The 26838-nt window shown below is 43.4% G+C and overlaps 1 protein-coding gene across 3 annotated transcripts in view; it reads left to right on the top strand.

Moving 5' to 3' along the window:
- pdcd6ip (programmed cell death 6 interacting protein) overlaps positions 1-26838 on the top strand; it is a 79548-nt gene that overhangs the window by 9851 nt on the left and 42859 nt on the right. For all 3 annotated transcript variants that reach the window (XM_078398274.1, XM_078398273.1, XM_078398272.1), the window contains exons 2-6: positions 10418-10472; positions 15685-15754; positions 17483-17610; positions 19107-19260; positions 21511-21611. In XM_078398274.1, coding sequence (XP_078254400.1) covers positions 10418-10472; positions 15685-15754; positions 17483-17610; positions 19107-19260; positions 21511-21611 — 508 coding nt within the window. The remainder of the gene's footprint in view (positions 1-10417; positions 10473-15684; positions 15755-17482; positions 17611-19106; positions 19261-21510; positions 21612-26838) is intronic.

Below are 26838 nucleotides of genomic sequence, written 5' to 3'. Positions count from 1 at the left end.
TTGGCTTCTTTCCAGCTGCAAAGGAAAAATATTTATTCCTAGAATCTTTGAGTCATGCTGCATGGGAATTGGCTACTCGGCACAGAATGTCCACACTGACCAGTCAGCATCTATCCGTATTAGTTTAGTTTATTATTATTGTCAAGTGTACTGAGGTACCGTGAAAAGCTTTTTTGTTCCATGCTATCTTGCTGCATCAACGAGAAGACTATACATGATTACATTAAATCCGTACACAGTGTACAGATACAGGATAAAGGATAAATTATTTATAATAAGGTAAAGTCCAATTCAAAGGTCTCCAATGAGGTAGATGGTAGGTCAGCAACACACTAGCTGGTGAGAGGACAGTTCAGTTGCCTGATAACAGCTGGGAGGAAACTGTCCCTGAGTCTGGAGGTATGTGTTTTCAAACCTCTGCACCTCTTGCCTGATGGGAGAGGGGAGAAGAAGAGAATGACCGTAGTGAGACTGCTCCTTGATTGTGCTGGTGGCCTTGCCGAGGCAGTCTAAAGTGTAGATGGAGTCTATGGAAGGGTTTGTGTAATGGTTGGGGCTACGTCCATGATTCTCTGCAATTTCTTGTGGTCTTGGATGGAGCTGTTCCCAAACCATCCTGGGTCCATCCCAATAAAATGCTTTCAATGTGCATCTGTAGAAGTTAGTGAGGATTGTTGGGGACATGCTGAACTCCCCCAAGCCTTTGAAGGAAGTTGAGGCATTGGTGTTCATTCTTCGCAATTGCTTCGATATGGTCCAGGACAAATTACAGGTGATATTTACTCCCAAGATCTTGAAGCTTTTGATCATCTTTACTTTGGCGCCATCAATGTATACCGACTGGGGTGTGTGTACCTCTCTTCCAGAAGTCAATCACAATCTCCTTTGTTTTGCTGACATTGGGAGAGAGGTATTTATTCACAAAATGCTGGAGTGACTCAGCAGGTCAGGCAGCATCTTAGGAGAGAAGGAATGGGTGACGTTTCGGGTCGAGACCCTTCTTCAGACTGATGTCAGGGGGGCGGGACAAAGGAAGGATATAGGTGGAGACAGGAAGACAGTGGGAGGTCTGGGAAGGGGAGGGGAAGAGAGGGACAGGAACTATCTAAAGTTGGAGAAGTCAATGTTCATACCGCTGGGCTGCAAGCTGCCCAGGTGAAATATGAGGTGCTGTTCCTCCAATTTCCGGTGGGCCTCACTATGGCACTGGAGGAGGCCCATGACAGAAAGGTTAGACTGGGAGTGGGAGGGGGAGTTGAAGTGCTCAGCCACCGGGAGATCAGGTTGGTTAAGGCGGACTGAGCGAAGGTGTTGAGCGAAGTGATTGCAGAGCATGCGTTTGGTTTTGCCGATGTAAAGAAGTTGACATCTAGAGCAGCGGATGCAATAGATGAGGTTGGAGGAAGTAGTTGTTTTGCACCAGGTTCCAAGATTCACAATCTCCTTCCTGTACTCTGTCTCGTTAGAGACTAAGCTACTGACTTTGGATACAAATGCTGGATATTTGGGGATGCCAAAGGAGTAATTAAGAAGCTACAACCTCATCTCACACATCAGTGAGAGTGGAAACAGGACAATGACCATTTAATGTGTGGCTCATGGCATTGTGCAGCAGGGATCCTAGGATTAAAAATCACTGTCGTGGCAAGATTGATTTCAAATGATTTAAAAAGCTACAGCCAGATATTGTTGTGGAAAAATTAAGGTCAATTGCTGGTGGTTGAGTACTGGAACTGAGACAGCATAGAATTAGATTGGATTATAGAAAATGGATATGGTTTGGAGTAGAGTGGAAATGCACAAAGTCTGAAGCAATGATCTTGCTGCATTTCTGGCACACCCAGCCAGCAGATGTTATATGCCACTGTGATAGCCAGGACAATGACTAAGTGGTAGAGCTACTTCCTCACAGTGTCAGAGACCCGGATCCTGACTATGGGTGTGGTCTGTGTGAAGTTTGTACATTCCTCTGTGCCCACGTGGGTTTTATCTGTGTGCTCTGGTTTCCTCCCACATTCCAAAGACGTGCAGGTTTGTAGGTTAGACAATAGACAATAGACAATAGGTGCAGGAGTAGGCCATTCAGCCCTTCGAGCCAGCACCGCCATTCAATGCAATCATGGCTGATCACTCTCAATCAGTACCCCGTTCCTGCCTTCTCCCCATACCCCCTCACTCCGCTATCCTTAAGAGCTCTATCCAGCTCTCTCTTGAAAGCATCCAACGAACTGGCCTCCACTGCCTTCTGAGGCAGCGAATTCCACACCTTCACCACTCTCTGACTGAAAAAGTTCTTCCTCATCTCCGTTCTAAATGGCCTACCCCTGGGCTTCTATGAATTGCCCCTGGCGTGTAGGATGTGAAACAGAGATAACATAGAACTGGGTGTATGGGTGATCGATGGTTGGCATGGACTTGTGGGAAGAAGGGCCTGTTTCCATGCTGTATCTCTAAATGAATCCAAACCATGGTGATTAAGAAGGTTTAGAGATACAGCGTGGAAACAGGCCCTTTGGCCCACCAGACCCGCGCCGACCAGCGATCCCCGCACATTAACACTATCCTACACCCACTAGGGACAATTTTAACATTTACCAAGCCAATTAACCTACAAACCTGAACGTCTTTGGTGTGGGAGGAAACCGAAGATCTTGGAGAAAACCCACGCGGGTCACAGGGAGAACGTACAAACTCCGTACAGACAGCACCCGTAGTCGGGATCGAACCCAGGTGTCCGGCGACCACTGTGCCACCATGATCGCCCTTAAAAGGTTAAAAAGAAACTCGGGTTGACTGAAGAAAATTAATGACCTACGGCCATTTTTTTTAGAGCGATCAGAACTGCACTTTGGTGGTTGAACTTATTGATAACTAGACATCGGATGTGATTTAGACAGATGTTTGACAAGTGTAGAAGCTATAGTTAAAATGCAAATTTTCAATACTCTCTGAGACATTGGTTCCAAGGGCAGATAAGGATAGCATTTTTTTAAATGCTTCCTGACAATTGAAGATGAAGAATTGATGAATAGACCTTTGTGGTAGTCAAAGGTTACAAATTATTTCTCGGTAAAGAAACATGAGCAGCGTTTGCCATTTGAACCAATGTTTTTGTGATTATCACACATGCAAATCTTTTATAGTCTGTAATTCTCTGAGAATATCAAAAAGGAAGGAAATTGATAGCAACTCAGTTAGGTGGTGGATCTCTATGTATTGATTAATCACACGATGAACTAGTCTGGCATGAGTTACAGGACAGCCGGCAGCTGAAAGCAGCAGCTGTGAATGGGGAAAGTTAGCTCTCTACTAAACTGAAGGTATCAGAGACCTAATAAATTCCAAGCAATTTGGCAGTGGCCATCTGGTTGCAGTGAGATAAGAACCCTCTAGTGGCTTCAGAAGTATTATTGCCATGCAGAAGAGCTGATGAAAGATGTTGAAAGACTGGAGCGACTAGGCTTGTATACACTGGAATTTAGAAGGATGAGAGGAGATCTTATCAAATAAGATTATTAAGGAGTATAAGAAAATAACTGCAGATGCTGGTACAAATCGATTTATTCACAAAATGCTGGAGTAACTCAGCAGGTCAGGCAACATCTCGGGAGAGAAGGAATGGGTGACGTTTCGGGTCGAGACCCTTCTTCAGACTGATTATTAAGGGGTTGGACAAGTTAGAGGCAGGAAACATGTTCCCAATGTTGGGGGAGTCCAGAACAAGGGGCCACAGTTTAAGAATAAGGGGTAGGCCATTTAGAACTGAGATGAGGAAAAACTTTTTCAGTCAGAGAGTTGTGATTCTGTGGAATTCTCTGCCTCAGAAGGCAGTGGAGGCCAATTCTCTGAATGCATTCAAGAGAGAGCTAGATAGAGCTCTTAAGGATAGCGGAGTCAGGGGGTATGGGGAGAAGGCAGGAATGGGGTACTGATTGAGAATGATCAGCCATGATCACATTGAATGGCGGTGCTGGCTCGAAGGGCCGAATGGCCTCCTTCTGCACCTATTTTCTATTGTCTATTGTCTGATCTTACTCTGGTAATAACTGCATTATACAGGTTAAAAAATGGGCCTTTCGCCCCATGGCCATTGAACACCTATTGCATTTAACCTGCGGTCATTCTATTTTTTCCATGTTCCCGTCAACTTCCCTGGGTTTGGGACTTGTAACAAGGGGAAGCCACAAGTCTCATTGAGACAGATTACTTCATGTCGTGACAGGTTGCTTGCTGTGGAAGATATGAGAGATTGTGTGCTGTTTGGGCAATTGAGTTTGACTGAAGCCCCATGTCCACCTTGCACGTGTTGTTAATGGTGTGTGAATTTGGTGCAATAGAGCAAAGTGAGGCAAGTGAAGAAAACATTTCATTGCCAAGGATACATAGGCAACAGTTACAACCATACCAAAAGCTTTAGATGATTAAAGAAACAAGCAAAGAACAATCTGGAATAAAAATGCTCCAACAGACTGACTAAACAAATTAAACAGCAACTAAGTCTAGGTAAATAGGAGAGGGAGACTAACAAAAACAGAAATGAAATGCTGCAACAGGAACTTTAGTTTTAGAGATATAGTGCGGAAACAGGCCCTTCGGCCCACCGAGTCCGCACCGGACAGAAATCCCTGCACACTAACAATGTCCTACACACACCAGGGACAATTTTACATTTATACTAAGCCAATGTATACACAAACCTGTCTGTCTTAGGAGTGTGGGAGGAAACTTAAGATCTTGGAGAAAATCCACGCAGGTCATGGGGAGAATGTACAAACTCCATACAGTTTGTCACCCATAGTCAGGATCGAACCCGGGTCTTGGGCGCTGTAAGGCAGCAACTCTAGCGCTACGCCACCGTGGGTTTGGTTTTGGTGCAAAGAAGAGAGATGACTGAATCTAAAATCCCTTGGATTGTTGAAATGTTGCACTCAGTTTTATGTCTTCAAATCCAAGTTGTCTTTTTTTCTAGAAAGGGCACAATGCTTGTCGATCCTAAAGTTTAAATTCTGCTGACCTAGCAGTCTCACTTGTATATATTTGCACGCAATTTGACACAACCCTAACCTTCCGGGAATCTTATTAGAATGATAAAGAATATCATCGTTGTGATCCAAATACAAATTGGAGGAACAGCACCTCATATTTCGCTTGGGTAGACAAAATCCTGGAGTAACTCAGCGGGTCAGGCAGCATCTCTGGAGAGAAGGAATGGGTGATGTTTCGGGTCGAGGCCCTTCTTCAGACTGAAAGGTCACCCATTCCTTCTCTCCAGCGATACTGCCTGTCCCGCTGAGTTACTCCAGCATTTTGTGTCTACCTACGATTTAAACCAGCACCTGCAGTTGTTTCTTATCTATATACTAAAACTCTCGTTTGTTATCTTGTTTGTGACTGAACTTCAGCCAAAACGCTGCACGATAGCGCGACAATTTTAGCCCCACCTTACTCACCATTGTCACTTTAGTGATAATGCAAGTAGTTTTATTGAAATCGGTGTTATATTTTGAGTTATTCACATTTTTAAGTTTAAATCTATCTCCCAGGGAGGGAGGGGGCGAAGGAGGGAGGGGGGGAGGAAGTAGGGGAGGATATGGTGGGTTGAGGGGGTTGGAGTGGGGGGGAGGGGAGGCGGAAGGGGGGTGGGGGGGTGGGGAGAGGGAGGATGGTGGATAAGGGGGGTTGAGGGGGATGGAGTGGGTGAGGGGAGGTGGGAGGGGATAGGGAGAGGAAGGATAGGGGATAAGGGGCTGGAGTGGGGGGGAGGGCAAGGGGGGATGGAGGGAGGGGGGAGGTAAGAGGGGAGGGAGGAGGAAGGGGGGGAGGGGGGTAGGAGAGGGTGCTGCACCAATGCAGGAGAGGTTTGGACCCAACGGGTCCACTTGGTCTAGTACATTTATATTAACCCCACCTAACTCCAGTGGCTTCAAAACTGAAAGGTTTAAAAGAAATATGGATCTTATGTACTGGTTTTGCCTTCATCAACTTGTGGACAAGCATTTCAAAATCTCTGGATTAATTTTTGTGCTTGAGCTGCACCCTGAATCCGGCTTCCACATGGGGCCCAGTTGCCTTTTTAATTTGGACTTGGGTCAGGACAGCACACAAAGAAAATCTCTTACATCAGTGGTGAGTTTCTCAAACAAGATGGTTTATTCAGGCCTTGGGAGGAGCCAAAATGCTTCAGTGACTCAAAGCATGGAATCATAGAGTCATAGAGTGTGGAAACAGGCCCATCAACCTGACTTGTCCACACTGACCAACATGTCCCATTGACATTAGTCCAACCTGCCTAAAATATTGACATTAATAATAATAATAATAATATAATAATATTCATTTATTGTCATTGCAACGAGTACAACGAAATTAAAAAATAGCCAATCCTGACGGTGCGTACAAACATATATGCAATAAATGCAAAAACAAATAAATACATAAATACAATTAAATACAATTATATTAAGTACAAGATTTTTTAACGGTGTTGCCTAGTGCAAAGGTAGTGTTCAGTTCTCGTATGGCCCTGGGGTAAAAACTGTTTTTAAGTCTGTTTGTTCGGGATTTGATCGACCTGAAACGTCGACCAGAGGGCAGATGAACAAACAGACGGTGGCCGGGGTGGGATGGATCTTTTATTATTTTGCCTGCTCTACTGAGGCAGCGTAGGCTGAACAGGTGCTCCAGGGAGGGCAGTGAGCAGCCGATGATCCTCTGGGCCGTCGTGATGACCCTCTGAAGGGCCTTCCTGTCCTTTTCTGAGCAGCTGGCATACCATGTGGTTATACAGTATGCCAGCACACTCTCGATGGAGCAGCGATAGAAGGACAACATGAGCTTCTCCTGCAGGTTGGTTTTCCTGAGGATCCTCAGGAAGTGGAGTCTCTGCTGTGCCTTCTTTACTGTGGTGATGGTGTTGGTAGACCAGGTAAGATCCTCTGCGATGTGCGTACCCAGGAACCTGAAAGCTGGTACCCTTTCCACACAGACCCCATTGATGTAGAGTGGGTCGTAATCTCCACTGGTTTTTCTAAAGTCAATTATAAGTTCCTTTGTTTTGGAGGAGTTCAGGACCAGATTGTTCACTGAACACCATGCTGCCAGCCTTTGGATTTCATCCCTATAGGCTGTCTCATCTCCTTCTGAGATGAGTCCAACCACAGTCGTGTCATCCGCGAACTTGATGATGGTGTTGGTGGGATGGGTGCTAATATCGTTTGGCCAATATCCCTCTAAACCTTTCCTATCCATGTACTTGTCTAAATGTTTCTTAAACATTGAGATAGTACCTGCCTCAACACCACCTTAAGACTATGTCCTCGATTCCCCTACTATGGACAAGAGACTATGTGCATTTACGTGATCTATTCCTCTAAACTAAACCTTCACGATTATGTAGACTTCTATAAAATCACGCCTCATCCTCCTGTGCTCCAAGAAACAAGTCCTAGCCTGCACAGCCACTCCCTATAGTTAAGGCCCTTGATTCCTGGCAACATCCTCGTAAATTTTTAAAAAGTTTCGTTTAGAGATATATTGCGGAAATAGGCCCTTCGGCCCACCAAGTCTGCGCTGCCCAGCGATCCCTGCACATTAACACTATTTTGCACACACTAGGGACAATTTTACCAAGCCATTTAGCCAGTCTGATGAAGGATCTCGACCCGAAACGTCACCCATTCCTTCTCTCCCGAGATGCTGCCTGACCTGCTGAGTTACTCCAGCATTTTGTGAATAAATCGATTTGTACCAGCATCTGCAGTTATTTTCTTAACCTACAAACCTGTTCATCTTTGGAGTGTGGGAGGAAACTGCCTCTGCCAGGGAAACGGGGAGAACGTACAAACTCCGTACAGACAACACACGTAGTGAGGATTGAACTCTGGCGCTGTAAGGCAGCAACTCTACCGCAGTGTTTTTCCAGTATGCAAGGCTCTTGGGTTAACCTTATTACAGACTGGCTCTATATCCTTATAATTTCCAGAATTTTCCACATCGATTTTGATTACTTTAATCTCGCTTTCCTATGATTTATTTCAGTGCTGTTGCCTGCAGCAAATGGATTGCCTCACACTTCTCTAGATTAATTATATGCGCCAGTTTGCTGCTCAGTGTTTTGTCTATCATTTACTTTCTCCTTGTCAATTGCAATGCCAGTTTTCGAATAAGCTGAAAGCTACTTAGTCACGACTCATTTAAGTCAACGACAAGAACAAAAACTGCTGAAAGCAAGAGACCAAGTACAGAACCGTGTAAAATTCCACTGCAAGTAGCCTTCCAGTATCTTAAAGTATCCAGTATTACCCTAATCCTGTTGCTCATCCATTAAAAAAATTCATTTCTCACTTTCCCTTGACAGAAAAATCTTGCAACATTTCTTTCAGTCTGCTGTAATGGCCCTTGTCACCACAAGCCTTTCTAAAATCCATGTATTACATACAAGGAGATAACATGCTTTTCCATTTGACCAGCAATGTGATAGTCGTATTCGTGACCCGTAAGGTGACCACTCTCTCTCTGCTTCCTTTGTCCCGCTCCCCTGACATCAGTCTGAAGAAGGGTCTCGACCCGAAACGTCACCCATTCCTTCTCTCCTGAGATGCTGCCTGACCTGCTGAGTTACTCCAGCATTTTGTGAAATAAATACCTTTGATTTGTACCAGCATCTGCAGTTATGATGATCAGCCATGATCATAGAAACATAGAAAATAGGTGCAGGAGTAGGCCATTCGGCCCTTCGAGCCTGCACCGCCATTCAATATGATCATGGCTGATCATCCAGCTCAGTAACCTGTACCTGCCTTCTCTCCATACCCCCTGATCCCTGATAGCAAAAAGGGCCACATCTAACTCCCTCTTAAATATAGCCAATGAACTGGCCTCAACTACCTTCTGTGGCAGGGAATTCCACAGACTCACCACTCTCTGTGTGAAGAAATGTTTTCTCATCTCGGTCCTAAAAGACTTCCCCCTTATCCTTAAGCTGTAACCCCTGGTTCTGGACTCCCCCAACATCGGGAACAATCTTCCCGCATCTAGCCTCTCCAACCCCTTAAGAATTTTATATGTTTCTATAAAATCCTAAGATCATATTGAATGGCGGTGCAGGCTCGAAGGGCCGAATGGCCTACTCCTGCACCTATTTTCTATGTTATTTTCTTACACTCTCTCTCTGCTGGTCAAAGAAAAGGTACTCTACATAATCCCAATTTGAGAACACATCCAATTATTTTTTTTAATAGGATGAGGGGCAGAAACCCTCATGGAAAATTAATTTCACGTAGAATTTTCTAGAGCCTCAACATCCTCAGTGATTTCTTTTTCTCCCCTCAAATCCTTCTATGAATTAATTTATTAGGTTGACTGAGTAATATTTAATGCATTAAAAAGCTTGTTTCATGAGCGTCGAATAACTGAAGCTGAGGTGCAGGTAGAGTTGTTTTCCCCATGCTTCTTAATTGTTGTAACGTATCAGTGATAGTTACTTTCAGTACTAAAAAACACAAGGATTGCTCTGAGGCTTTGAGGATGGTGCACAAAATAGTTCAGTTGGCGAATGTAATCGTGCTTCAGTAATATTAGAAGAGTTCAGATTTAAGGCCATTGTCTGGATTTTTGATAAAATGAACATCAATGTACATCACTTGAGGCTGTCACTTGAATGTAGTATTGTCCAAGAGATTGGCTTTTGATGAATCACGTGGTAATGGTTTTATCTCCTTCAGAAATCCTTTTTCACTATTGGAAGGGGAGCAATGTAATTGACTCAAGATGCTAAGATTAAATTCTAAATTCTAAAGAAAACAGGTAATTGATGTAAAATTCCACCTCATTGAAACTTGTTGAATGGTGAAAGGCCTGGATAGAGTGGATGTGGAGAGGATGTTTCCACTAGTGGGAGAGTCCAGGAACAGAGGCCATAGCCTCATGATAAAAGGATGTACCTTTGGAAAGATGAGGAGGGATTTCTTTCGTCAGAGGGTGGTGAGTCTGTGGAATTCATTGCCACAGAAGGCAATGCTGTGGAGGCCAAATCAATGGATATTTTTTTCCGGTGGAGATTGACAAATTGTTGATTAGTATGGGTGTCAGAGGTTATGGGGAGAAGGCAGGAGAGCAGGGTTTTATTTTTACAAATACTTTATTCCAAAACAAAAACAAACATACAAAGTAGTAACGCGATCAAATCAGAAGCTGCCTATATTGGCATTTTACAAACAAAACAGTTATCAAATTAAAATTCCGCCAACTTTGTCAATAATATATTTGACCTCCCGCGGCAACCAGTGTTCACGAAAGCCTGGAGAGCGAGGTTGAGAGGGAAAGATAGATCAGCCATGATTGAATGGTGGAGTAGACTTGATAGACAGTATGGCCTAATTCTGCTCCTATAACCTATGAATATAACCTTTATTTTCAGGTATTATGATCAACTGTGTGCCATTGAGCCCAAGTTCCCATTTGCAGAAAATCAGGTATTTACCACTCTATTTGTACGACAATAAGTAAATGTGTTATATTTGATCAAGTGTGGTCATTCTTGTAGAAAACTGAATCATTGTATATTGGTTATTAATTAGCTCTAGACCAGCCATGTAAAACAGTTTGATTCATATTTAGTTCTTGTGGGAGATGGGGTGTGAAATCATTAGCCTTTATCTTCATTACATCATGAAATTGACTTAAACCTGTAGAGTAGGCATTCGTACGGTGAAAAGTATAAATCCAGAAGTTGCTATCAGTGACTTCCTGCATCAACATGGAGTATATTGCTTTGCATAATGCTGCAAGATAATCAGTTGATAATTTTATCGTCCAATGTAAGCTGATGTAACTGAACTATTCTCAATTTGAGAAGCCCAGAATGTTTTATTGTTTCTTTTATCAAGTGTAAGGGCATACAAATGTGAAATTATTGCTAAACATTCTCCAAAGTAACCATTATTTGGTTTGTGTTGTAAGTTCTTTCCATTATAATTTGAAAAAATAGTTCTGGATATGAAACTTTTTAACATTTGAAATGTCAGTTTCGTTCATCTCATGTATGTTCCAGTGTATGTAAACAGTTTAGAACTATTTTGTGAACTGTGCTTTTGTTTCCCTCTGGCTTGCTGTCTGTGTATATGTTGTAATGTGATTGCAGCTTGATAAAACAATTCATGTAGACATTCTTGTAGCTGGGATGTATCAGTAACTTGGGAAAGGGCAAGTCCAGGATCTTCTTGGGCAGCGTTCTTGACCATCAACATCAAGGTTGTTGCCTCACCATTGATCACCCAATCTGTAAAATTTTCAAACCATTCATATTCTTGCTATTTTCAAATTGGTTGCTACTTTACCCTACCAGAGAACAATGAATTTGGAGAGCAGCCTTGAATCTATTCTGAAGATAGACGCAAAAAGCTGGAGTAACTCAGCGGATCAGACAGTATTTTTGGCGAAAAATAACTCCTTTTCTCCAGAGATGCCGTCTGACCAGCTGAGTTACTCCAGCTTTGTGTCTCTATCTTCAGTTTAAACCAGCAACTGCAGTTACCTTCCTACACACCATGAATCTATTCTATTGTTCACCTGGTAGTTTCTGTGTGTAATCAAGCTCAAAGTATCTGGTATCAGGCATGCAAATTTCATCTCGTGTTTGTATACTTCAGTCAATATAAACTTAACTGACTTAATCCCTCCACCCTATATCAGTCCTGCCCTGTCAGGAATCAATCTAGAAAACTGCTGCCCAATATGACATGAGTTTAGTGCTGGGTTTGGGGATTCATTCTCAAACACCCTTTTCTCAATGGAGACAACCTATGTTGCCTTCAAGGCCACCGCAATCTCGATAATCGAATTGTAGTTAACACTTGCATTTGGGAGCCATGCTCTAAGATATTGTTTGCTTGGAGACACCAGGAACTCCAGATGCTAGAATCTTGTGTAGAATGCAAAATGCTGGAATAACTCAGCGGGTCAGGCAATATTTCTGGAGGACAGGGGTAGATGACGTTTTGGGATCAAGATCCTTCTTCAGACTAATTGGAGTAGGGAGAGAGAAAGCTAGAAAAGAGGTGGGGGTGGGACGGTGCCTGTCAAGTGATAGGTGGATACAGCGCGTTGGCTTGCTCAGTTCAGCATTAGGGTTGGCCTTTCATTCAACATCTGCATTACGAGGTTCCTTGGCGTTAGTCTTACCAGTTATCTGTGGTAAGTAACCACATTGAAATGACAGCCAAGAAGGCACATCAACCCCCCTACTTCCTGAGGAGACTGAGAACATTTGGAATATCTCCAATGACTCTTTGCACCTTAGAAACCATACTATCAGGTTGCATCACAGCTTGGTTTGGGAACAACTCTGTCCAAGACCACAATAAATTTCTGAGAGTTGTGAATGCAGCCCAGTCTATTACACAAACCGGACTCCCCACCATTGCCTCAATCTACACTTCCTATCCCTCGGAAAAGCAGCCAACATTATCAAAGACTTACTTCCCCCTGGTCATTCCTCCTTTTTGGGCAGAGAGACAAAAGCTTGAAAGCGTGCACAGTCAGAATCGGAAAGAGCTTCTTCCATGACCAGAGATAGGGTTTTACACAATAGACAATAGGTGCAGGAGTAGGCCCTTCGAGCCAGCACCACCATTCAATGTGATCATGGCTGATCATTCTTAATCAGTACCCCGTTCCTGCCTTCTCCCCATACCCCCTGACTCCGCTATCCTTAAGAGCTCTATCTAGCTCTCTCTTGAATGCATTCAGAGAATTGGCCTCCACTGCCTTCTGAGGCAGAGAATTCCACAGATTTTCAACTCTCTGACTGAAAAGGTTTTTCCTCATCTCCGTTCTAAATGGCCTACCCCTTATTCTTAAACTGCGGCCCCTGGTTCTGGACTCCCCCAACATTGGGAACATGTTTCCTGCCTCTAACGTGTCCAACCCCTTAATAATCTTATATGTTTCGGTAAGATCCCCTCTCATCCTTCTAAATTCCAGTCTAGTCGCTTCAGTCTTTCAACATATGACAGTCCCGCCATTCCGGGAATTAACCTAGTAAACCTACGCTGCACGCCCTCAATAGCAAGATTATCCTTCCTCAAATTTGGAGACCAAAACTGCACACAGTACTCCAGGTGCGGCCTCACTAGGGCCCTGTACAACTGCAGAAGGACCTCTTTGCTCCTATACTCAACTCCTCTTGTTATGAAGGCCAACATTCCATTGGCTTTCTTCACTGCCTGCTGTACCTGCATTCTTCCTTTCAGTGACTGATGCACTAGGGCACCCAGATCTCGTTGTACGTCCCCTTTTTCTAACTTGACACCATTCAGATAATAATCTGCCTTCCTATTCCTCACACTTATCCACATTAAACTGCATCTGCCATGCATCCACCCACTCACACAGCCTGTCCAAGTCACCCTGCAACCTCATAGCATCTTCCTCACTGTTCACACTACCACCCAGCTTTGTATCATCTGCAAATTTGCTAATGGTACTTTTAATCCCTTCATCCAAGTCATTAATGTATATTGTAAATAGCTGCGGTCCCAGCACCGAGCCTTGCGGTACCCCACTAGACATTGCCTGCCATTCTGAAAGGGACCCATTTATCCCCACTCTTTCTGTCTGCCAACCAATTTTCTATCCATGTCAGCACCCTACCCCCAATACCATGTGCTCTAATTTTGCACTAATCTCATATGTGGGACCTTGTCGAAGGCTTTCTGAAAGTCGAGGTACACCACATCCACTCTCTCATGACAAGCTCTCCCCTGTCAATTTTCCTAGTTACATCCTCAAAAAATTCCAGAAGATTAGTCAAGCATGATTTCCCCTTCGTAAATCCATGCTGACTCGAACGATCCTGTTACTGCTATCCAAATGCTCCGCAATTTTGTCTTTTAGAATTGACTCCAGCATCTTCCCCACCACTGATGTCAGTCTAACTGGTCTATAATTTCCCGTTTTCTCTCTCCCTCCTTTCTTAAAAAGTGGGATAACATTAGCTGCCCTCCAATCCACAGGAACTGATCCTGAATCTATAGAACATTGGAAAATGATCACCAATGTGTCCACAATTTCTAGAGTCACCTCCTTAAGTACCCTGGGATGCAGACCATCAGGCCCTGGGGATTTATCAGCCTTCAGTCCCATCAGTCTACCCAACACCATTTCCTGCCTAATGTGAATTTCCTTCAGTTCCTCCGACACCCTAGGATCTCTGGCCACGAGAACATTTGGGAGATTGTTTGTATCTTTCTTAGTGAAGACAGATCCAAAGTACCGGTTCAACTCGTCTGCCATTTCCTTGTTCCCCATAATAAATTCCCCAGCTTCTGTCTTCAAGGGACCCACATTTGCCCTGACTATTTTTTTTCCTCTTCTTTTTGGAAACGCGTATCAGGTTGCCCATGTCATTTACCTTGATGTTTAAAAACATCTTTCACAAGATATGTCCTGAGGTATTTGCTGTATCCATAGCCATGGGTTGTCTTGTTATGGACTTTAATTGGCTTCATGTTGCAGTTAAATTTTGAAGGATGCATAATGGCTTGGATTTATTTTGAATGTTTAATGTAGGTATTGAAGTAGATTCTTAAAAAAGCGGAGCAAGGTCAAGGTTCAGGGTTAGACTCCACAGATTGTACATAGCTGATTTGGTGAAGAGAGTAGGAGATATATAAGATTCTCCTGGAGAATAGATGGAAAGGGAGCCTTTGCAGTGAGGGGATTTTAAAAAGTGAAGAATTTTGAAATTGAGCTTTTGCTCAGTAGGAGTAGATTTTAGATTTAGATTTAGAGATACAGCGCGGAAACAGGCCCTTCGGCCCAACGGGTCCGCGCCGCCCAGCGATCCCCGCACATTAACACTATCCTACACACACTAGGGACAATTTTTACATTTTACCCAGTCAATTAACCTACATACCTGTACGCCTTCGGAGTGTGGGAGGAGACCGAAGATCTCGGAGAAAACCCACGCAGGTCACGGGGAGAACGTACAGACTCCGTACAGACGGCGCCCGTAGTCAGGATGGAACCTGAGTCTCCGGCGCTGCATTCGCTGTAAGGCAGCAACTCTACCGCTGCGCCACCGTGCCGCCCAGTAGTGGACTAAGTGGATAGGTTGGAGGAATTTAGTGTAGTTTACGATTTGCCAATAGAATGCCTGATTCCATTCATCTGTCTAGCATTGGACAAAAAAATAGTCTAAACATTATGCACCGTTTCACATAATTTGATGTGCAATTTAATTTGGAGTATCAGATTTCGCAAACTAATGGTATTTCACAAAAGTGCTATGATCTCCATCCACAGCTGACAATTTGAACATGAGAAAAAATGTTAATTGTGTTAGAGCAGGTTGTGATGCTTTTTTGAGTTATTTCCACGCACAGTAGTACAAAGCTTATGCCGTGTAGATTGCATCAATACATGAAAAGAACAACAACAATGAAATGTTGAATATCTGCTGGAAATTCTCAAGATTAGCAGCACCTAGGCAATATCCAATTGAATGACTGTACATCACTTGTGAAACAAATTGATATTAACTTTGTTTCGCTCTATTAGTGACGCTGCATATGTCCACCATTTGTTTTCTGTGAAATTTATCTAGTTAATAGATGCAATGAAAGTTTTTACATTTTTGAGTGTGCAAGAAAACTGACAATGTATATATATATTTTTTTAAAGCTTTGTTTAACTTTCACCTGGAAAGATGCATTTGATAAAGGATCTTTGTTTGGAGGATCTGTTAAACTCGGTAGGTATTATTTGTATTATTGTTGCATTGCCCACGGAGATATCATCTCCCTTGCCCTTTTTAACCTCTAGTTACTTTGTTCAACCTATCATTGACTCGGCCTTCATACCTGCCAGCCCTCTATTTTTTCTTGCTTTCTTAACAAATTTTCCTGATTCCTGATCATTGGTCAGTGCAGACCCCAAAACTAAAACTATAGTTGGGTCTTAATTATTTCTAAAGTTCCTCAAAGGTAAGGAAAACAATTTATTTTGTGTATAATGGCTTTTTATAATTAGTGATTTTATAATTTCTATTTTATAATAATTTTACTATTGTATAATTCATGTTTACTTTGTTGTTGTGTTCGTCTGAGCCTATGTCCCTGTGTTGCTGCTGCTGCAAAAAAAGTTATTTTCATGGTGCTGTACCTCATCTTATGGCTGGCCGCTTCCAGATTGGGTTGTCAATGCCTCCCCTGGCCCGCACCGCCCCCCCCTGGCCCGCACCGCCCCCCCTGGCCCGCACCGCCTCCCCTGGCTTCTCGGCCGTGCTGCTGACATCACCCCTGGCCCGCACTGCACTCCAGCCACCCCTGGGCCGCGACCAGTGAACCTGCCGATCCGCAACTCGCCTGCATTTCAGGCCTAGTTCCAGACCGAGTGTAAGAAAAAGGGTCTAGAACCGAAAGGTCACATATCCACGTTCTTCAGTGAACCTGCCTGATTTGCGAAGTTATTCCAACACAATAGACAATAGGTGCAGGAGGAGGCCATTCGGCCCTTCGAGCCAGCACCGCCATTCAATGTGATCATGGCTGATCATTCTCTATCAGTACCCCGTTCCTGCCTTCTCCCCATACCCCCTGTTCAGGTGTTCCTTAGTATGGAGGTGTGGGCGTAGAAAGCCTTGTAACGTCTGCCAAATGGAAGTAGTTCAAACAGACGGTGGCATGGATGTGTGGAGTCCTTGTAGATGCTGGTGGCTTTCCTGAGGCAGCGTGCGTTGTAGATGTCCTCCAGGGCTGGTAGCTGTATCCCAATGATCCTCTGCGCTCTGCAGACGACCCGCTGAAGAGCTCTCCTATCCGCTGCCGTGCAGCTGAGATACCACACATAGATGCTGTGTGTCAGTATGCTCTCTGTGCTGCAGTGGTAGAAGGTCATCAGTAACTTGTGGCAGACCGGCCTTTTTCAGCGTTCTCAGGAAAAACAGTCATTACTGTGCTTTCTTGACTAGCGCCGCATTCACCATTCCCTTATTTTAAGAGCATGCCGTATTGCTATATGTTGGACCAGTGGAGGTCAAGGGCTTGGGGGGGGGGGGGCGAGATAACGGCCCTCAAAGTCAGCCACAGAAGTTGGTTATGGGAACAGATCTACTGGCTCCGGCCAGGCCAGAGTTCCAGAGTCCCGGCTACAGCCAGCACGTTCAACCCGCGGAAGTCCAGATGAGATCGCGATTGGGCTCCTCACCCGGTCGAGGCGCCACATTTTCTGGTGGACTTCTGGGTGGGGTGGGGGGGGGGGGGGGGGGATTTTGTCCAGATTAAAGGAGGGGCCGGACTACCAGTTGGTCGTGGACCGACCGGTACTCGATCTTAAATTTTATTCAAATATACCTCTTCAGTTAAATGCCACGCAACCTAGTTTATTTGATCCAGCAGCTGCCAAGTGTACAAAGGTGAGAAATTATAATGAAGAAGATTTTAACTACTGAGTTCTGACAATTTCCTGTATTTGATTACAGCCCTTGCGAATTTGGGATATGAGAAGTGTTGTGTTTTGTTCAATGTTGGTGCCTTAGCCAGCCAAATTGCAGCAGAACAGAACCTGGAGAATGATGAAGGGCTGAAATCTGCAGCCAGGTATTATCAGGTGAGCAGACTTCACTGCTATACATCCTTAATCTTTGTTTTGATGGGGTGTGTCAAGATTCTTCCTGAGAAGCTTTTCTCCATCTATTTGGCAATTTAAATCTCCATGCCTACTGGCATTGCATCTTTTACTACGATCCATCTTCATTGAATCACCTGGTTTTGTTTCACTGTTTACTCCAATTTAAAGTGACTCTTGCTTGAAATCATAAATTTTGGACTGTAGTCTGAGGCATATTGTACATGTGCTAACTCAATGAGAGAGCTATCCAATTAGTCCCTCGTTCCACTTAACTCTCAATTTTTTTTTCATTCATATATTTCAGCTGGTTTGTTTGAAAGTTATTGCTGAACATGTTTCTGTTATGTTCTTGTAAAACGATGATCTCAGAGTAAGCCTACGCGGTCGCGGGGAGAACGTTCAAACTCCGGACAGACAGCACCCGTAGTCGGGATCGAACCCGGGTCTCTGGCGCTGTATGAGATGAGAGGAGATCTTATCGAAACGTATAAGATTATTAAGGGGTTGGACACGTTAGAGGCAGAAAACATGTTCCCAATGTTGGGGGAGTCCAGAACCAGGGGCCACAGTTTAAGAATAAGGGGTAGGCCATTTAGAACGGAGATGAGGAAAAACTTTTTTCAGTCAGAGTGTTGTGAATCTGTGGAATTCTCTGCCTCAGAAGGCAATGGAGGCCAATTCTGTGAATGCATTCAAGAGAGAGCTAGATAGAGATCTTAAGGATAGCGGAATCAGGGGGTATGGGGAGAAGGCAGGAACGGGGTACTGATTGAGAATGATCAGCCATGATCACATTGAATGGTGGTGCTGGCTCGAAGGGCCGAATGGCCTACTCCTGCACCTATTGTCTATTGTCTACTGTAACTGAGGTACCTGGACCTTTAGATGGCAGAAGGTCTTGAGTGAATGGTTTTACTCAGTTCCCTCTCTTGCAAGCAGGTTGCTGTTTGCAAGCACAATTGATGATTAAAATGTGTACAATGCACTGACGCTGTACTTGTTAGGAGGCCAATAAAGTGCTGTTAACCATTGGTGCACTGCGAATATTACACTGACTCCTAACTAGCATGATTACACAACCCAAGTCATTTGAATTTTGTTGAGGTTGCCATTCAACCCCTGGACCCTGCTGTTTTATTTAATGAGATCATATTTGACCTCGAATCCATTGAGCCACTTGGTTCACATCCTCAATATTCTTATTGAACAAAAATATGTAAAATTTGATTTTATAAAACATCCTATTATCTCAGCAGCCACATGCTTTTGGGGATAGAATTTCAGATTTTTCTTTTGTTGATGTGGAAAACTGTTTCCTGATTATTCTGCTGAATGTCCTTGCTCAAATTTCGATATTTATCGATAATACATGAAAAATTAATAAGCACACAAGTCAACTAATCCTATCTTTTTCACTTTTCACCCTTTGGTGAGATCACAGATGAAGCAATGTGTTCTTTTGTTCACTACTCTAGCTTGCCACCGGCGTTTTCCAGCATATCAAGGAGAGTGTACTGTCAGCACTGAATCGTGAGCCCACCATGGACATTTCTCCTGATACAGTTGGACCTCTCAGTTTAATTATGCTGGCTCAAGCGCAAGAAGTGTTTTTCCTGAAAGCGGCAGCTGGTAAATATGACTACTCGAGTATTTTTGTTTTGTTGTATTTGCTCTTTACTAATGTCAATAGACAATAGGCGCAGGAGTCGGCCATTTGGCCCTTCGAGCCAGCACCGCCATTCAATGTGATCGTGGCTGATCATTCTCAATCAGTACCCCATTCCTGCCCTCTCCCCATACCCCCTGACTCCGCTGTCGGGGATTCCTGATTTGGTTAAGTGTATTTTGTAGTTTTTATTTTAAAATAATCGGCATGCATTGCATGAAATTATATGGCAATAAATGGAAGACCAAACTGAAATTTTGGTTGACTTTAACTGTGCTTTGGGAATCTCAATGCTAATTGGACCTGCATGTCAATAGACAATAGACAATAGGTGCAGGAGGAGGCCATTCGGCCCTTCGAGCCAGCACCACCATTCAATGTGATCATGGCTGATCATTCTCAATCAGTACCCCGTTCCTGCCTTCTCCCCATAACCCCTGACTCTGCTATCCTTAAGAGCTCTATCTAGCTCTCTCAGAGAATTGGCCTCCACTGCCTACTGAGGCAGAGAATTCCACAGATTCACAACTCTCTGACTGAAAAAGTTTTTCCTCATCTCAGTTCTAAATGGCCTACCCCTTATTATTAAACTGTGTCACTTGAACATCTTTTCACTTAAGAACACTAAACAAAAATGTTTTCTTAATGTGCTAACCTTTTGGGGGTCCAATCTTTGGGGTCAATGTTGGCATAAACTTTTATCTTAGAATGATATGGAACTGTCCAAAACTGTTCTTGCCAGAGCTTGCTGACCTTGCTGCTGTCAATTCAGTGGTAACTGTTCACGTTCTTCTAAAGATACAGAAGAATACAGAGCTTTATTTGTCATTCGGCACCGAGGTACCGAACGAAATTACATCTCCAGCAGATGGAGTACAAAAAGCTGGAGTAACTCAGCGGGACAGGCAGCATCTCTGAAGAGAAGGATTGGGTGACGTTTCGGGTCGAGACCCTTCTTCAGACTCAAGTCTGGTTGACTTGATCTGCATTCACTTGTCTCTCTGTGTGCTACAAATCTGCCATCCCAGAAATCAGTTTGCAAAAACTTTGTGATACATCTCTTTCTAGGGAACGAGATCAAAACTGCAATACCTTTGAGTAAAGTCTCCTCAGAATTCGGTATAATAGAGTCATACCATTCAGCCCACCATGTCCACAACCAGAGTTTTAATCCCATTTTCCAGGACTAGGCCCTTTTTGCCTAGGCTGTCAGTGACACTCAAGAGTTGCATTCAGGTGTTCTCGGATAAAAATGACCATTCCTCAGATCCTTCACAGTCTCTTGTCTCTTATTTGTCCTCTAGTTTTATTCACCTCTGAAAGCAGGATCTAGGTCTGGAATCAAGCTATTTTTGCTCTTCTGGAAAACCTCGCAGTGAAGACCAACGTTGCATTTGGCATCTTAACTGCTTTATTCACCTGCATGTTTGCTTTCAGTGACTTTATATATTTTTAAAACATACCTGATCCTTTGCACGTCCATCACTATTTAAATAAATAATGCCCTGCCTCTGTTTTCCTACCTCTGGATAACTTCACATTTGTGCATGTTCTACTGCATTTACCAGGTGTTTGCCACTACCTCAGCTTCTGAAAATAACCGTATCTTGTTATGGTGTCTTCGCAACTCAGCTGGTCTAGTGTGTGCCAAGTTATAAATATTTCTTAAATAAAACGGAAAATGCTCAAAATACTTAGCAGATCAGATGGCATTTGTGGAAAGAGAAACAGCTGATGTTTCAGGTGCAGGTAAAGAGGATAGCAGAAGTTTCTTGAGATGTATAAAGAGTAAGAGATAGGTAATAGTGGACATTGGACCGCTGGAAAATAACACCGGTGAAGTGATAATGGGGAATAAAGAAATGGCAGATGAATTAAATAGTTTTTTTTGCATCAGTCTTCACAGCGGAGAGGGAAAGATAGATCAGCCATGATTGAATAGCAGAGTAGACTCAATGGGCTCTTATGGCCTAATTGTTTTCCTATGGTTTATGAACCTGTTAGTTTATGCAACATCTGTGAGTTTAAATGGTTGGTGTTGAGATGTAGTCAAACATACTTTGTGGAACAGGTTATATGAATTTTAACATGTTTAAAAATTTAATCTCCTTTTAGTCGTATTCTTTTAGATGGGAATGTTTAAAGAGAGAAAATAGGGTGTATTTGAAGCAGTTTACTTATACTCGGTTTATACATTATACTCTGTTTTGCAGATAAAAGGAAAGATGCCATAATAGCTAGACTAGCCAATCAAGCTGCAGATTACTATGGAGATGCATTCAAACAATGCCAGTACAAGGAAAATTTGCCGAAGGTATGTTTAAATTATATGCAATGCTGCTTGGCATTTGATTTGTAAATGAAGCAGGTCTTCTTCTTCTTTCGTGTCCATCATCCATGTTTCAAATGTTTACATCGCTGTCATCGTCTGTCCTGAAAAGGACGCAAGCTTCCGGCGACAATCAGTGGGAGCCATCACTTGTACAATAGATGGTGGTGGTAGCAGAATTAGCTCAGGACCCTTCCAGTTTCCAGCCCCTCGACGTGGACGCTTCTGCTATGGGGCCAAGGAAGTGGGTAATGTAACGCTTCCACTGAGCAGGATCCATTTTCAAAGATTTACCTGCAGAAGTAACCTGAGGTAAACCTCTGGGTTTAGTATTTAAAGTTTACTGAGTTATACTTCTAACAGTTTTTTTTTTGGGCTGCAGGAGATCAGAATTATGTGCCAATATCTCAATGTTAGCACAGTGTGCAGGGCAATGACAGACCAATGTCTGGCCATTTCCAGTTGTGCAGTGACAGTTTACAACAGTTCAGATGGTACCATGATAAATGAGTTTGAACTCAGATTAAACTATGCTGAAAGTGTCGAGATTAATATAAATTTTCCAGTTTCTTCCACTTGCAGCTAAATGACTCTGCTCCTAAGTACTGTAAGAAAATAACTGCAGATGCTGGTACAAATCGAAGTTATTTATTCACAAAATGCTGGAGTAACTCAGCAGGTCAGGCAGCATCTCAGGAGAGAAGGAATGGGTGACGTTTCAGGTCGAGACCCTTCAATGAAGAAGGGTCTCGACCCAAAACGTCACCCATTCCTTCTCTCCTTGAAGAAGGGTCTCGACCCGAAACATCACCCATTCCTTCTCTCCATGAAGAAGGGTCTCGACCCGAAACGTCACCCATTCCTTCTCTCCATGAAGAAGGGTCTCAACCCGAAACGTCACCCATTCCTTCTCTCCTTGAAGAAGGGTCTCGACCCGAAACGTCACCCATTCCTTCTCTCCATGAAGAAGGGTCTCGACCCAAAACGTCACCCATTCCTACTCTCCATGAAGAAGGGTCTCGACCCGAAATGTCACCCATTCCTTCTCTCCTGAGATGCTGCCTGACCTGCTGAGTTACTCCAGCATTTTGTGAATAAATACTGCTCCTAAGTACTCCTAAGTACGTTCAGTTCTTTGCTTGAGTTTCAATATTTTTGCAAGGAAAATGGCAAGGAGATCAATCATTCTTCAGTAAAATCAGTTTTTTTCTCTTCTATCTGTAGACCAGACTCTCATTAGAGCACATAATGAATGTACACTGTCATTGAGAACTTGCAGATTGCTTGTGCGTAAAAACAGAAGCAATCAGCACAAACTCAACATCATCTTTCTGGGAAGGAATGGCCCCATTTTCTGCTTCTCTGATTAAGAGAAAAAGTAGTGCATTGCAGAAAAAGTGTAGTATTTCAATATATATCTAGGTTTCATTTTCTTTAGCCACTTTTCTGTTATCCCTGCCCCCTGAATCTGGCTTTAAAAATGTCAAAATTTCTGACATAAACCTTACCACGATTCTTAGGAATGTTGTTACCAAACAGATAAATCATGTATTCTATTGATGTGCCAATCTGTAAATAACATATTCAGCCCCTTTAGTTTCTCATTTCCCTGCTGCCTCTCTGATTAAGAATCCACAGTTAAGAATTCCACAGTTTAAGAATAAGGGGTAGGCCATTTAGAACGGAGTTGAGGAAAAACCTTTTCAGTCAGAGAGTTGTAAATCTGTGGAATTCTCTGCCTCAGAAGGCAGTGGAGGTCAATTCTCTGAATGCATTCAAGAGAGAGCTGGATAGAGCTCTTAAGGATAGCGGAGTCAGGGGGGTATGGGGAGAAGGCAGGAACAGGGTACTGATTGAGAATGATCAGCCACGATCACATTGAATGGCGGTGCTGGCTCGAAGGGCCGAATGGCCTACGCCTGCACCTATTCTCCATTGTCCATTGCCTCTTTGCAAGATTTACCTACAAACATAGAATCAATTGGAACATTAATGACACACCGCTGTCCAGATATTACTTTGGACTGCACTACATCTGTTTGAACTGTAGCTTTTAATAATCGTTGCATAGAAATGTCAATGCTTAGACAATGGTTATCGCTTTCCATTGTAAATGCTCCTGCCTTTTCACTTTTTCGTTGCCTCTGCCATTGCCTCTTTGCTCTTAATATTTCTTGCAAAGCCTGATATTCTATTTGATCCTCAATTGAGCTTTCAACTGTAATTCTGACACAAAAGACTGCTGACATTGACCTCTGCAATATTATTACTTATGCCCCCTAGAGCACCATATTAGCTGAAATGTGCATGTATGTAATTAGAACCTAGAAATTTGACAATCTCAACACATTTTTTTGCTTTTTTCAGCCACCATTTGTTAACTATTCCTTCCGAAACTGCTGCCTGCACCTTATGTCATAAGAGGTCACTTGAATGGCCTAATGCTCCTATGTCTTATGATCTCACTCCCTTTCCCCCAACTTAACCAGGCTTTAAACTTAGTCTCCTTGTATCTTCTGCTTGTTTTGACATCTATCTATTTTTCCCATGATTCCAGAAATCCAATTCCTATGATTCCAGGAATGAGTGGGTTAGCACATGATGGGCGCTTGTCAGCACTGGGCCTCCGCTCGCCAGAGTTTAGAAGGTTAAGGGGGGGACCTCATTGAAACTTACAGAATAATGAAAGGCATAGATAGAGTGGATGTGGAAAGGATGTTTCCACTGGTGGGAGAGTCTCGGACCAGAGGCCATAGCCTCAGAATTAAAGGGCGCTCTTTCAGAAGGGTGGTGAGGAGGAACCTCTTTAGTCAAGTCAAGTCAATTTTATTTGTATAGCACATTTAAAAACGACCCACGTTGACCAAAGTGCTGTACATCAGTTCAGGTACTAAGAAACGAACATACAATGGCACACAAACATAACAGCACATACATAAACAGTTCACAGCGCCCCCTCAGAGGGCCTCAAATGCTAGGGAGTAGAAATAGGTTTTGAGCCTGGACTTAAAGGAGTCGATGGAGGGGGCAGTTCTGATGGGGAGAGGGATGCTGTTCCACAGTCTAGGAGCTGCAACCGCAAAAGTGCGGTCACCCCTGAGCTTAAGCCTAGACCGCGGGATAGTCAGTAGCCCCAAGTCGGCCGACCTGAGGGACCTGGAGATAGAGAGGGGGGTTAGAAGATTTTTGATATGGGGGGGGGGGGGGGGGGCAAGCCCGTTTCGGGCTTTGTATGTGAATAGGAGGAGCTTGAAGTTGAATTTGTACCGTACTGGGAGCCAGTGGAGCGAGGCCAGAATCAGAGGGTGGTTAATCTGTTGAACTCATTGCCACAGAGGGCTGTGGAGGCCAAGTCAGTGGATATTTTTAAGGCAGAGATAGACAAATTATTGATTAGAACGGGTTTCAAGGGTTATGGGGAGAAGGCAGGAAAATAGGATTAGGAGGCAGAATCATTAAACCGGCACCATATTCATCGATGACATAAAACCACATGCCTGGAACTATTGCTGGTTTTGTAGGTTAAGAGTTGTTTAAGATTGTCAATCGCCTCTTAGATTTAAAAAGAAAAGCCTTTTGAGGAAAGGGGAACCAAAAATAAGGTTTAATGTTATCGGGGAAGATTTGAAATATCTTCTGGAATAAAAACATGTTTGAAATCTGAAATAAAGGCAGAAAATGCTAGAAACGCTCACCAGGTCAGGCAGCATTTGTTTAAAAAGAAACAAGTTAATGCTTTGGGTGGAAGATCCTTTGTCAGAACAAAGTGGCTTTGACCTGAAAAGTGATGCTTTCTTCTTTCCACATATGAGTGTTTCCAGCATTTTATTTAAGTCATCCCTTACTTTGAGTAAAAAGAATTCCTTTATTCACCTTAAATAAGGTGTGCTTTATTTGCACATAATTAGTTGGATTACTTGAACAGTTTCACAGTTATTTAATTGTATTTGAGCTTGAGGTAATTCAGTATAATAAGATGCTTGCCATTACAGATTGGTTGTGTAACAATGGAGAGGCTGAAACCTCTTGGAACAGATTTTCTTAAAGAACCAGAATATGATTTAGTGTCGTACAGCGTGGAAACAGGCCCTTCGGCCCAATTTGCCCATGCTGACCAACATGCTCCATCTACACTAGTTCCACATGGCTGCAACTAACCCATATCCTTCTAAATCCTCAGAAGGCAGTGGAGGCCAATTCTCTGAATGCATTCAAGAGAGAGTTAGATAGAGCTCTTAAGGGTAGCGGAGTCAGGGGGTATGGGGAGAAGGCAGGAACGGGGTACTGATTGAGAATGATTAGCCATGATCACATTGAATGGCGGTGCTGGCTCGAAAGGCCATATGGCCTCCTCCTGCACCTATTGTCTATTGTCTATAAACCTATCCTATCAATGTACCTGTCCGAATGATGCTTAAACATTGTGATAGTATCTGTCTCAACTACCCTTTGTGTGAAAATGTTTCCCCTCAGGTTACTATTAAATCTTTCCCCTCATCCTCCTGTGCGCCAAAGAATAAAGTCCTAGCCTGTTCAACCTCTCCCTATAGCTCATACCCTCGAGTCCTGGCAACATTCTCGTAAATCTTCCCTGCAACATTTCCAGCTTAACAACAACTTTCCTGTAACAGATTGACCAAAACTGAACACAATACTCCAGACGAAATGTGTAGGAAGGAAATGCAGATGCTGGTTTACACTGAAGATAGACACAAAATTCTGGAGTAACTCAGCGGAACAGTTATTCCAGATGCAATACTCCAGATGTGGCCTCAGCAATGTCCTACACAACTGTAACATAGCCTCCCAGCTTCTATACTCAATACCCTGACTTATAAAGACCAATGTGCTGAAAGCCTGCTTGACTGCCCTGTCTACCTGTGACGCCACTTTCAAAGAACTATGTACTTGTGCTGCAACACTCCCCAGAGCCCTGCTATTCACTGTGTGGGTCCTTCCTAGGTTAGACTTCCAAAAATGTAACACTTTGCATTTATCGTATTAAACTCGTAGACTATTCCTCAGCCCACCTGCCCAACCGATCCAGATCCTGCTGCAACTTGTGAAAACCATCTTCGCCGTACACAATACCACCCACTTTCATGTCATCTGCAAACTTAGTAATCATGCCTTGTACTTTCTCATCCAAATCATTGATTCCAAACAGCAATGGATCCGGCACCAAACCCTGAGGTGCACCACTAGTCACAGG

Source organism: Rhinoraja longicauda, chromosome 4, assembly GCF_053455715.1.
Source record: "Rhinoraja longicauda isolate Sanriku21f chromosome 4, sRhiLon1.1, whole genome shotgun sequence".
NCBI lineage: Eukaryota > Metazoa > Chordata > Chondrichthyes > Rajiformes > Arhynchobatidae > Rhinoraja > Rhinoraja longicauda.
The sequence above is the reverse complement of the archived record's forward strand: the minus strand, read 5'-3'. Positions and strand labels throughout refer to the sequence as shown.